Below are 13,057 nucleotides of genomic sequence, written 5' to 3'. Positions count from 1 at the left end.
CTTCTCTCTTCAGCGTCTGCAAGGGGGCCGGCGGCGCGGCTCCGGTGACCATCCAGGCTGTACCTGTGATCGTCCCTCTGGAGCTAGTGTCCAGTAGCCAAGCAGCAAATCCACTCTGCACGCAGGTGAGTTCACTACTTCTCCCCTAAGTCCCTCGTTGCAGTGATCCTGTTGCCAGCAGGACTCACTGTAAAGTAAAAAACCTAAGCTAAACTTTCTCTAAGCAGCTCTTTAGGAGAGCCACCTAGATTGCACCCTTCTCGTTCGGGCACAAAATCTAACTGGAGTCTGGAGGAGGGTCATAGGGGGAGGAGCCAGTGCACACCACCTGATCTGGTAAAAGCTTTACTTTTTTGTGCCCTGTCTCCTGCGGAGCCGCTATTCCCCATGGTCCTTTCAGGAACCCCAGCATCCACTTAGGACGATAGAGAAAACTGCTTACAGATATAACAGCAATACTTTATCTTATGCTGCGGAGTTTAGCTCTTCCCATTAATAGGGTACAGATTGGTACAAGCCAAGCTTTATTGTGCATGTACATCCTACAGACAAGTCCACTTGAGACCAATTACCGAGGGCTTGTCAGAGTTTTCAAGAAGCACTTGGACAGTAGAGCTGTATAACTGTAGTTTCTGGGAGCAGAGTTTCAACGGAACATTTATAAGGGATGGGTGAAAACAGAAAACAACGTTTAGGTATTTTTTTAATAGGTTACTGTGTAAGGCTTATCCCTTATTTAATGACTTTAAAATAATTACTGACAGGTCATAGAAGGAAAGCCAGGCCTGATGGAAGATTCAGCCTGTAATTGGTTGAGATTCATTTCCTTACACTGGGAAACACAATTAATCAATTTCTACAGATGAAAACAAAAGTAAGCAATATTGCATAAGAACAGGCCTTTCTCTTACTTTGACATTTTCTTGTCTATTGCACCCCGCGCCCCTTATTTTCCAAGACTTACCCTGATGTAATGGGTCCTGCTGATGAAGATGGAGGTGTGAATGTATGTGCGAGTGTTGGTGGTGATGAGGCGTGACGTTGAACATCTGCAGCCGGGCTAAAGGGTCATTAGCAAGTGATGCCATGCGCTCCGCGTGTATCCGCTCAGCTGCCAGTCTTTCAGGGTAACTCATTTCTGGCCGTAGTTGTGGTCCTGCCAGAGCCAGTCTCTCTCTATCAAGTGGGTTTAAACCAGGATGGAAAGCAGCAAAATGATGTGGGCCTGCCGTTTGGGCCATGGTGAGTGCACCATGTCTAGCAAAATGTTCCATGGGGTTAGCAGCGGGATGGAGTTGATCCAGTTCAGGTGGCTTCACCTCAAAGCCAGGTTTCATTCTCTCCCGCAGCTCCCTCTCACGGATTTCCCGTTCTCTGAGTTCCCGCTCACGTAATTCCCGTTCACGAAGATTAGGGTCCATATTGTACAAGCCTGGCATGTGGTAAGCCAGAAGAGGGTCATTGGGGTTAAGAGGGACAAAGAATGGATGATTACGATTAGTGGGAGACATGACGTGTGGTCGAGCATATTCACTCAGGGTACGTAGCGCAGGTGTATCTGGTCCAATGTAAGGTGGAACAGCAGCTATGGTTGTTGGTGGTTCAAAGGATGGCCGCATCTGCCCTGGTCCTCCCATTTGGGTGTCTCCAAGCCGTCCTTCATGGGAACTGCAAGCCTTCTGTAAAAAGGAAAAGGAAAAAAGTCACACACACAGGGTAAACTCAAAATTATTTGTTCTATATTTTAGGTATAGAATAGTGGGCTGAGTTGCATACCGCCGCTCTTTCTGCTTCTCTCTCACGCTCCCGTTCCCTCTCCTTTTCCTTTTCTCTTTCTTTTTCCCGTTCTCGCTCTTCGCGGACTTTTTGCTCTGCTTCCCTCTTTACTTTTTCAGCAGCTTCTTCCCTCTTTTTTGCCAGTTTGGAGCCACCCAGTGGGATGAAGTAGAGGTCAGTCCTAGCACATGAGTTGTAGCCACGATCCAGATGTTTGTAGAACCTATATTAAACAGAGACAGTTGTTAAACTTAAATACAATTGCCATTTATGAAGGTATCATAAAATAAATGACATTTAAAGGGGAAGGTGGGGTAGATTGTTATAAAAATATTCCTAATCAAAGGGATGCTGAAATAAAATTAGTTAACTTTTGGGATGTCTACAGAACACTTTAATAACCCTTGTTTGCTAAAAAATAAATGAACTTTCTATAATGATACCTTGCAGACTGGCTGGCGTGACTGGGTGCATCCACCACAGTAGGCTCTGGAGATGGACTCCGTGGAGGAAGAGGAGGACTTTCAGGTTCATCAATTTCATCAGGTACCTCTTCTTTAATCTGTATTGGCAGCAGAGGTTGAGGGTTGGGTGACTGAGATACCACAGGAATGCAGACACCAGAAGTTGCAGCAGAGGTCGCAACAGGGGGAGGAGGCTGAAGATTTGGTGATGCCGATGACAAGGAAGATGGGGTAGGAGCGGGGGCACACGTTGGCGGAGTAATAGACGATGGGCCTCCAGGTATAAAAGAGTGCTGTGAGAAGGAAGGCTGAGGAGGTATGGAATGTAGTCCTGATTGAGGGTGCCCCGGTGTCTGGGAAAGGCTTTGGCTTTGAGTCAGGACTGGTGGTTGTGCTGCTGTAGCTTGAAGTTGCTGGCTCTGAGGCATAAGCTGCAGGGGAGGAGGATGAGCAGAAGGCGGATGATGGGCAGGCAGTGAACTAAGGGGCTTAAGAGCAGGAGGTGGTGGCAAGTTGGAATTCAGAGAGAATGGAGGGGGACCTTGTAAATGAGGCGGATGTTTATGAGATTGTGTAGGTGTCTGAGGTATAGGGGTGGTGGGAGGTGGCTTTATATGAGGCATGGTAATAGGTGCTGGGGGCAAAGGTTGCTCACGCGGAGGCTGAGGTGGTGTTTGAAGAGCAGGCTGGGCATTTGGTGGTCCCTGAGTATTGTGAGGGAAAATATGACATGGCGTTTGTGGCACTGGGGAGACCTGAGCAGGACAGGACTGAGGTGGGGAGGAACCTGGATACTGTAATATGGGATGTGGCTGCATGTTGTGTGGTAAAGAGGCTACTGCCCCATGGTGGGGAGATTGCGGATGTATTTGTGCAGGAATAGGAGGCTGTGGCTCCCCTTGAGACCCAGGAAGGGCTTGTATTGCTGGGTGTGGAGAGGGAAGTCTTTGAGGGTGCAAAATGGGTGCTTGAACGAGTGAAAGTGACGGAGGCTGAGGAGGCTGGGAAGGAGGTAGTGATGGAGATGGTGATATTTGACCGGGGGCAATGATGTGAGGTGGAGGGACAACTGGTGGAAGAGGGCCTGGAGACACAGCGGGAGGGACCATGGCTGAAGTTCCATTCTGTGGTTGTAACAGCTGTTGCTGAGCTGAGGAGTCTGAATCACTCTCATTGTCTTGGGGACTTGGAATGCTGGGAGACGTGCTGCGATTATCCTGGTCAATGTCCTTAGGATCACTGCTGCCCTCATCATTAACACTGCGACTGTCTGAGCTCTCTCCTTCACCCTCACCATCTCCTTCTCCTTCTGATGGGGAGTTTGGCCGACTGATCTCCTGTATTAACAGAAATAATAATTTGAAAAACTGACACTTCTTTATTTAGAAAGAAAAACCAATCCAGCAGAAGAACAATATTTCAGAAAATGCTACCCAAGTTGATATTGAAAACTATAATTTCCCTATACAAGCTCCTCCAGCAATATTCCCAAAACAACTTTCTCTTCTATCTAATGGACTGTTTCAGATCTTACCAGCAAGGCGTTTTAGTCAAGTCCTTAAACACTATATCGGGCAATTCAGGTAATAAAAAAATATATGTAATGCACAAAACAACTGTTGCAAACGCAATAAAACCACTAAGTCCGGTTGATGCACCCACCATTACAATGCTCAGAAACGAGAAGGCTAACGCATTGTATTATATGAGCAGAAAAATAAATGGGATATGTTTTTGAATGCTGACAAGATTTCAAGTGATGATAAATAAGGTATTGTTTTGGCATCATACGGCAATAAATACGCATTTTTAAATAAAATATACTGCAAAGAAATATATCTAAGAAAACAGGAAGAAAAAGAGCAGCTAAGATGTCCCACAAACAAGGCAATCCCACTACTAAACCCTAATCTTAAATTAGCTACTTTTTCCCAAATACATAGACCCAAAATATTCACTTACTACAACATATTTTCTATCGTTATAAAGCAAATAATTTTTTTATATTTGAATTTTTTCAAGTATGTATTTATTTATTTTATTTAGCACTTTGATCCAATGTAAACTAGATGGACAGGGAAGCAAGCTATTAGACGCAGCTTGTCTGGTTCTAGTGGTACAGCCCGATGTAGGAATCCTATGCCCTAGCCTGCCTGCTGCTAGTGACATCACAGGGTTTCCCACTTTCGGGTGGGTGTGCTGTACACTGCACATTAAACACAGGCAGATTTCTTGTGTAAACTCTGTAGCTGTGATCACTGGACCAGAACTGAACACCAAGCAGTCACTGAAAGTGGTGGGACCAGAGATAACACTGTGCTCAGTAGAATAAGGCCACCATCTCTAATTGCCACATAAAAATGATCAACTAGAGACTGCAGGAATAAAACATTTGCTACTAATTAGCAGATGATGTGAACACATCGATCATAACTATCACTGGCTTTAGCGTGAATGGCAAAAAGAATTTCTATCATAATGTTGGGTATCCAGTGGTGGATGTAAAGCAACAGTTGGAGATATTTATAAAAGCTAGTGGGTAGGAAAATCGTTGTATTAGATTAAAGGTTTGTTTTTATTTTCTGAAATGCTTTACAGAGATAACAGCTAAAATGGGTTTGGCAAGTCCAGGAGCATCATTTTCATAACGGTGTTCCCATGTGCAGTGATAGCAAATCTAATACGCACACTATTCTACAGAGCCAGAAAGTACATCACTCTCTCTAACAGAATCAGACGTGACCATGAAGAAAGCTTGTGCAAACACTGTGTGGCCCATTTATCATTCTTAGAGAGTGATAGAATTGTGCTAAAGTACCAGCCAATCAGCTTCTAACTGCCATGTCACAGGCTGTGTTTGAAAAATGACAGTTAGGAGCTGGTTGGCTGCTGCTTTATCACAGTGCTATATATCACTCTATAAGGCTTGATAAACCTGGGCTCAAATCTGTTATGACGGGGTAGGGGGCTACTTTTAGACGTACATATTTTTTTTCAATCTCGTCAATAGATACTTCCAAAAAAGCTGCATTGATTATAAACTAACAATGTTGTTTCCAAACTAAAGCGCTAATGATTATCAGCGTGCACGGAGTAACTTCTGGTGTACTTGGTCTGTGAGGTAGAGGAGCCTGACTCACTTGTGTTTTAGATTTCTTTGCCATGGCCCGGTCTGTCTCCTCTGTGTCGGATGCTGGCTTCTCTCTCTGACGTTTGGCACTCTTCATGGGGGATGAAGGTTCCTCCTTAATCTTCTGCAGCCAAAAAGAAACGGGTTATAAATGTGAAACAATGCTGGGAAATCATAATCGTGGAAATCTGTTGCCTTATGGGATTGAAATCTAAAGGTTACGGTAGCCACAGACAAAAGTTCTAGTTATAACAAATGACACTGAATTAACAACCCAATCTGACTGGATAATTGTTGCTTGCCTTTGATGGCTTCTTGAGGGACTCCGCTTTGCTGTCATTACTGGATGTGCTGGCAGCACTTGGAGAGGTTCGGCCGCTGGAACGGATGTCTTCATTTATAGGGGAGACTCTGCCGTCTGGGCTGGCCGCCTGCTTCTTGCGCCCGCTGCGTAGTGTAGACATCTGTTTGGCAGAAGGGAAAAAAATTACATTATATCGAAATTTTAGAATTGTGTGGTGAGAAAATATTGATGGAGAAACAAGTGTATGCTCATTTTATTTCGTAATGACACAGAAATCCAAACATATATTTGATGTATTCCTGTGACAGAGTAAGCGCCACTGAGACAGTACTCTAGTACAAGGTGGCTGTACTTTTTACTTTACATTCACAAAATGACTTCCTGAGAAAGACTGACCATTCAGACGTTCCCATAACCTAACATCCATCTGCACTAACACACTTACCGACAGGGCAGGTATATTAGATATAAGGCCTGAAAGCAATAACATCTATTTCAGACCTTGCTCCACTAGTAAAGTGCCCGCAGAGCAACAAAGTAACTAAACAAATAAATTTTAGGGGAAAAGTGAAAATAAAAGAAACTGACTTTTTCTATATGCATATGAATATTTATGGCCTCACCTTCCTTCACTGGTAGAACCGTACTGGTAAATTACAGATGATTAACACATTCTGTAGAGAAAGTCTTTAAATAACCAAACCTAATTAAATAGCCAATTAATAAAAATATACTCTGCAGTGTTTTATCTGTTTAATTTATTAGTCAGGGACAGCTGGCTTTATTAGTTAGCAAGAGCTGACATTACAAGGATGCTTTATATCAATATTAAACACTATTGTATTACTTTCTTACTTTGCTAGTTTAATGCAATACTAATCCAGGAATGGACACAAGTCCTAGTGTGCTAGTTCCAATCACGTTGCATGAGCACATGCACTGATCATTACTTGACGACTGAGGCCTAGTGGTGGCCTCCAATGAAAAGGAACTAGATACTGCAATGCCTGACATTTCATGTAAAAGAACCATATTCATGTAAAAAGTAATCTACACAACCATTTGGGTTAGGAGTTAAAACTGCCAGCATACCGGGCCTCTACTCCTCCGGGTTCTCATACTATGCTTTCCATTAAGACCATCCTCTTCCTCCTTCACAGGTTTGAACATGAATGGTGGGGGATCCACAGGCTTTTCAATAGGGGGTAACTCGCCGTATTTTTTAAAATGAATCCTGCAATCCGTGCAGAGAAGGATGTTTTCCCGGCCCCCGTGGTGCCAGTCCTTAGAAGCTGCAATGAAAAGACATCAGCACCAATAAACAAGACGAGCTGTACTCTAGTGCTGCTACATATTAATGTTTTACATAATAACATGCCCCTGACCCAAGGAAAAGGGACTTAACTGGATTACATACTGGTGGTAAAGCAGTGGCGACAAGCGTAACCCTTTAACTCCTGCTCACTGTCCTCGCTGTCAAAGTCATCTTCACTGGCTGAGCTAAGATCCACTAAAAGAAAAAAGAAAGACATATTAAAAAGATAGAAAGTGAACAAAACTCTACATAACCTAACACACGGACAAGAATGCTATACTAAAACGTTATTTGCGGACCAAAGTGCAAATACAAACATTCTGGAGTTCTCTGGGCTATAGTATAAATCTATATCGAAATACATCACCCAGCTCTCTAAATGCATTCAGATGAACACGGACATGCAAACACAAAGAGAAACCAAATACAGGGAAGGAAAGCACAGCTGCTTCTGACACGTGTCTGCCGTCTCTCCCCATTCTCTGCTACTCACACCTATATCTGCCATCACTCCCCACTGCCAATGCCTGGCAGGCTGGGAACTAGCCGATAATTGTTATTAATCACATTACTTGCATATAACTCATTCAGCTGAAGTAATTGTCAATCCTTTCAACTAAAAATAATTGCATTAAAACATCTAATTGAACTAACTGACAGATTAATGAAGTGTTATAAATGTTGTTATGGCAGAAAGTAAAACTTCTTAAGCTTAGTCTAAAGCAAAGTATCTCAGATCCTATTTGGAAAGCTCATGAGCGACACTGTTCCTGCATACTCCCGTTTACATTATTCATTAACATAGGCCAACGTCTTTATCATAGATAAAGCTTGGGACAGGAGGCGGTAAGGTTGTTCCGACACTTGTTGCTCACACTCCCAAATCGGACACCAAAAGTAAACAGACAGAGGTGCTGGCTAGAAATGATGCATGCACGGAGGCTGTGGGAGGGCAGGGCCTGCTGAGTAGATGAGATATGGAGACATAAGTCACAGAGAGTTTTGTGACTCGATGCCGGGAGCCCCAGAAAAATAAGAATTTACTTACCGATAATTCTATTTCTCGTAGTCCGTAGTGGATGCTGGGGACTCCGTAAGGACCATGGGGAATAGCGGCTCCACAGGAGACTGGGCACAAAAGTAAAGCTTTAGAACTACCTGGTGTGCACTGGCTCCTCCCCCTATGACCCTCCTCCAAGCCTCAGTTAGGATACTGTGCCCGGACGAGCGTACACAATAAGGAAGGATTTTGAATCCCGGGTAAGACTCATACCAGCCACACCAATCACACCATATAACTTGTGATCTAAACCCAGTTAACAGCATGATAACAGAGGAGCCTCTAGAAAAGATGGCTCACTACAGCAATAACCCGATTTTTTGGTAACAATAACTATGTACCAGTATTGCAGACAATCCGCACTTGGGATGGGCGCCCAGCATCCACTACGGACTACGAGAAATAGAATTATCGGTAAGTAAATTCTTATTTTCTCTGACGTCCTAGTGGATGCTGGGGACTCCGTAAAAACCATGGGGATTATAACAAAGCTCCCAAACGGGCGGGAGAGTGCGGATGACTCTGCAGCACCAAATGAGAGAACCCCAGGTCCTCCTCAGCCAGGGTATCAAATTTGTAGAATTTTACAACCGTATTTGCTCCTGACCAAGTAGCTGCTCGGCAAAGTTGTAAAGCCGAGACCCCTCGGGCAGCCGCCCAAGATGAGCCCACCTTCCTTGTGGAATGGGCTTTTACAGATTTTGGCTGTGGCAGGCCTGCCACAGAATGTGCAAGCTGAATTGTACTACAAATCCAACGAGCAATAGTCTGCTTAGAAGCAGGAGCACCCAGCTTGTTGGATGCATACAGAATAAACGAGTCAGATTTTCTGACTCCAGCCGTCCTGGAAACCTATATTTCCAGGGCCCTGACAACGTCTAGCAACTTGGAGTCCTCCAAGTCCCTAGTAGCCGCAGGCACCACAATAGGTTGATTCAGGTGAAACGCTGAAAACCACCTTAGGGAGAAACTGAGGACAAGTCCTCAATTCCGCCCTGTCCGAATGGAAAATCAGATGAGGGCTTTTACAGGATAAAGCCGCCAATTCTGACACGCACCTGGCCCAGGCCAGGGCCAACAGCATGACCACTTTCCATGTGAGATATTTTAACTCCACATATTTAAGTGGTTCAAACCAATGTGACTTTTGGAACCCAAAAACTACATTTAGATCCCAAGGTGCCACTGGAGGCACAAAAGGAGGCTGTATATACAGTACCCCTTTCACAAACGTCTGAACTTCAGGGACTGAAGCTAGTTCTTTTTGGAAGAAAATTGACAGGGCCGAAATTTGAACCTTAATGGACCCCCATTTCAGGCCCATAGACACTCCTGTTTGCAGGAAATGTAGGAATCAACCTAGTTGAAAATTCCTCCGTCGGGGCCTTACTGGCCTCGCACCACGCAACATATTTTCGCCAAATGCGGTGATAATGTTTTGCGGTTATATCTTTCCTGGCTTTGATCAGGATAGGAATGACTTCATCCGGAATGCCTTTCTCCTTCAGGATCCGGCGTTCAACCGCCATGCCGTCAAACGCAGCCGCGGTAAGTCTTGGAACAGACAGGGTCCTTGCTGGAGCAGGTCCCTTCTTAGAGGTAGAGGCCACGGATCCTCCGTGAGCATCTCTTGAAGTTCCGGTTACCAAGTCCTTCTTGGCCAATCCGGAGCCACGAATATAGTGCTTACTCCTCTCCATCTTATAATTCTCAGTACCTTGGGTATGAGAGGCAGAGGAGGGAACACATACACTGACTGGTACACCCACTGTGTTACCAGAGCGTCTACAGCTATTGCCTGAGGGTCCCTTGACCTGGCGCAATACTTGTCGAGTTTTATAAACATGTGGAAGACTTCTGGGTGAAGTCCCCACTCTCCCGGGTGGGGGTCGTGTCTGCTGAGGAAGTCTGCTTCCCAGTTGTCCACTCCCGGAATGAATACTGCTGACAGTGCTATCACATGATTTTCCGCCCAGCGAAGAATCCTTGCAGCTTCTGCCTTGCCCTCCTGCTTCTTGTGTCACCCTGTCTGTTTACGTGGGTGACTGCCGTGATGTTGTCCGAATGGATCAACTCCGGGTGACCTTGAAGCAGAGGTCTTGCTGAGCTTAGAGCATTGTAAATGGCCCTTAGCTTCAGGATATTTATGTGAAGTGATGTCTCCAGGCTTGACCATAAGCTCTGGAAATTCCTTCCCTGTGTGACTGCTCCCCAGCCTCGCAGGCTGGCATCCGTGGTCACCAGGACCCAGTCCTGAATGTCGAATCTGCGGCCCTCTAGAAGATGAGCACTCTGCAACCACCACAGGAGAGACACCCTTGTGCTTGGTGACAGGGTTATCCGCTGATGCATCTGAAGATGCGACCCGGACCATTTGTCCAGCAGGTCCCACTGGAAAGTTCTTGCGTGGAATCTGCCGAATGGGATTGCTTCGTAGGAAGCCACCATTTTTCCCAGAACCCTTTCATTGATGTACTGAGACTTTGCTCGGTTATAGGAGGTTCCCGACTAGCTCGGATAACTCCCTGACTTTCTCCTCCGGGAGAAACACCTTTTTCTGGACTGTGTCCAGGATCATCCCTAGGAACAGAAGACGAGTCGTCGGAATCAACTGCGATTTTGGAATATTGAGAATCCAATCGTGCTGCCGCAACACTACCTGAGATAGTGCTACACCGACCTCCAACTGTTCCCTGAATCTTACCCTTATCAGGGAATCGTCCAAGTAAGGGATAACTAAAATTCCCTTCCTTCGAAAGAGTATCATCATTTCGGCCATTACCTTGGTAAAGACCCGGGGTGCCGTGGACCATCCATACGGCAGCGTCTGAAACTGATAGTGACAGTTCTGTACCACAAACCTGAGGTACCCTTGGTGAGAAGGGTAAATTTGGGACATGAAGGTAAGCATCCTTGATGTCCCGAGACATCATGTAGTCCCCTTCTTCCAGGTTCGCAATCACTGCTCTGAGTGACTCAATCTTGAATTTGAACCTCCGTATGTAAGTGTTCAAGATTTTAGATTTAGAATCGGTCTCACCGAGCCGTCCGGCTTCGGTACCACAACAGTGTGGAATAATACCCCGTTCCCTGTTGCAGGAGGGGTACCTTGATTATCACCTGCTGGGAATACAGCTTGTGAATGGCTTCCAAAACTGCCTCCCTGTCAGAGGGAGACATCGGTAAAGCCGACTTTAGGAAACGGCGAGGGGGAGACGTCTCGAATTCCAATTTGTACCCCTGAGATATCACCTGAAGGATCCAGGGGTCTAATAGCGAGTGAGCCCACTGCGCGCTGAAATTCATTGAGACGGGCCCCCACCGTGCCTGATTCTGCTTGTAAAGCCCCAGCGTCATACTGAGGGCTTGGCAGAGGCGGGAGAGGGCTTCTGTTCCTGGGAACTGGCTGATTTCTGCAGCCTTTTTCCTCTCCCTCTGTCACGGGGCAGAAATGAGGAACCTTTTGCCCGCTTGCCCACGAAAGGACTGCGCCTGATAATACGGCGTCTTCTTATGTTGAGAGGCGACCTGGGGTACAAACGTGGATTTCCCAGCTGTTGCCGTGGCCACCAGGTCTGAAAGACCGACCCCAAATAACTCCTCCCCTTCTTCCAAATGCCGTTTGGAATCCGCATCACCTGACCACTGTCGTGTCCATAACCCTCTACTGGCAGAAATGGACAACGCACTTAGACTTGATGCCAGTCGGCAAATATTCCGCTGTGCATCACGCATATATAGAAATGCATCTTTTAAATGCTCTATAGGCAATAATATACTGTCCCTATCTAGGGTATCAATATTTTCAGTCAGGGAATCCGACCACGCCAACCCAGCACTGCACATCCAGGCTGAGGCGATTGCTGGTCGCAGTATAACACCAGTATGTGTGTAAATACATTTTAGGATACCCTCCTGCTTTCTATCAGCAGGATCCTTAAGGGCGGCCATCTCAGGAGAGGGTAGAGCCCTTGTTCTTACAAGCGTGTGAGCGCTTTATCCACCCTAGGGGGTGTTTCCCAACGCACCCTAACCTCTGGCGGGAAAGGATATAATGCCAATAACATTTTAGAAATTATCAGTTGTTATCGGGGGAAACCCACACATCATCACACACCTCATTTAATTTCTCAGATTCAGGAAAACTACAGGTAGTTTTTCCTCACCGAACATAATACCCCTTTTTGGTGGTACTCGTATTATCAGAAATGTGTAAAACATTTTTCATTGCCTCAATCATGTAACGTGTGGCCCTACTGGAAGTCACATTTGTCTCTTCACCGTCGACACTGGAGGCAGTATCTGTGTCGGCGTCTATATCTGCCATCTGAGGTAACGGGCGCTTTAGAGCCCCTGACGGCCTATGAGACGTCTGGACAGGCACAAGCTGAGTAGCCGGCTGTCTCATGTCAACCACTGTCTTTTATACAGAGCTGACACTGTCACGTAATTCCTTCCAACAGTTCATCCACTCAGGTGTCGACCCCCTAGGGGGTGACATCACTATTACAGGCAATCTGCTCCGTCTCCACATCATTTTTCTCCTCATACATGTCGACACAAACGTACCGACACACAGCACACACACAGGGAATGCTCTGATAGAGGACAGGACCCCACTAGCCCTTTGGGGAGACAGAGGGAGAGTTTGCCAGCACACACCAGAGCGCTATATATATATATATACAGGGATAACCTTATATAAGTGTTTTTCCCCTTATAGCTGCTGTATTTTTAATACTGCGCGTAATTAGTGCCCCCCTCTCTTTTTTAACCCTTTCTGTAGTGTAGTGACTGCAGGGGAGAGCCAAGGAGCTTCCCTCCAACGGAGCTGTGAGGGAAAATGGCGCCAGTGTGCTGAGGAGACAGGCTCCGCCCCCTTCTCGACGGCATTATCTCCCGTTTTTCTGTGTATTCTGGCAGGGGTTAAATTCATCCATATAGCCCAGGAGCTATATGTGATGCATTTTTTGCCATCCAAGGTGTTTTTATTGCGTCTCAGGGCCCC

The 13,057-nt window shown here is 45.8% G+C and overlaps 1 protein-coding gene across 12 annotated transcripts in view; it reads right to left on the bottom strand.

The window, feature by feature from the left end:
- Nucleotides 1–13,057, bottom strand: part of RERE (arginine-glutamic acid dipeptide repeats) — a 719,262-nt gene that overhangs the window by 30,680 nt on the left and 675,525 nt on the right. For all 12 annotated transcript variants that reach the window (XM_063943111.1, XM_063943110.1, XM_063943109.1 and 9 more), the window contains 7 exons: nt 7,092–7,184; nt 6,767–6,966; nt 5,673–5,834; nt 5,381–5,494; nt 2,220–3,577; nt 1,777–1,999; nt 965–1,679 (listed from right to left, as the gene is read on the bottom strand). In XM_063943111.1, the coding sequence (XP_063799181.1) occupies nt 965–1,679; nt 1,777–1,999; nt 2,220–3,577; nt 5,381–5,494; nt 5,673–5,834; nt 6,767–6,966; nt 7,092–7,184 (2,865 nt within the window). The remainder of the gene's footprint in view (nt 1–964; nt 1,680–1,776; nt 2,000–2,219; nt 3,578–5,380; nt 5,495–5,672; nt 5,835–6,766; nt 6,967–7,091; nt 7,185–13,057) is intronic.

The sequence above is a fragment of the Pseudophryne corroboree genome, chromosome 10, assembly GCF_028390025.1.
Source record: "Pseudophryne corroboree isolate aPseCor3 chromosome 10, aPseCor3.hap2, whole genome shotgun sequence".
Lineage (NCBI taxonomy): Eukaryota > Metazoa > Chordata > Amphibia > Anura > Myobatrachidae > Pseudophryne > Pseudophryne corroboree.
Note: the sequence above shows the minus strand (reverse complement) of the source record. Positions and strands in the feature narration are given on the sequence as shown.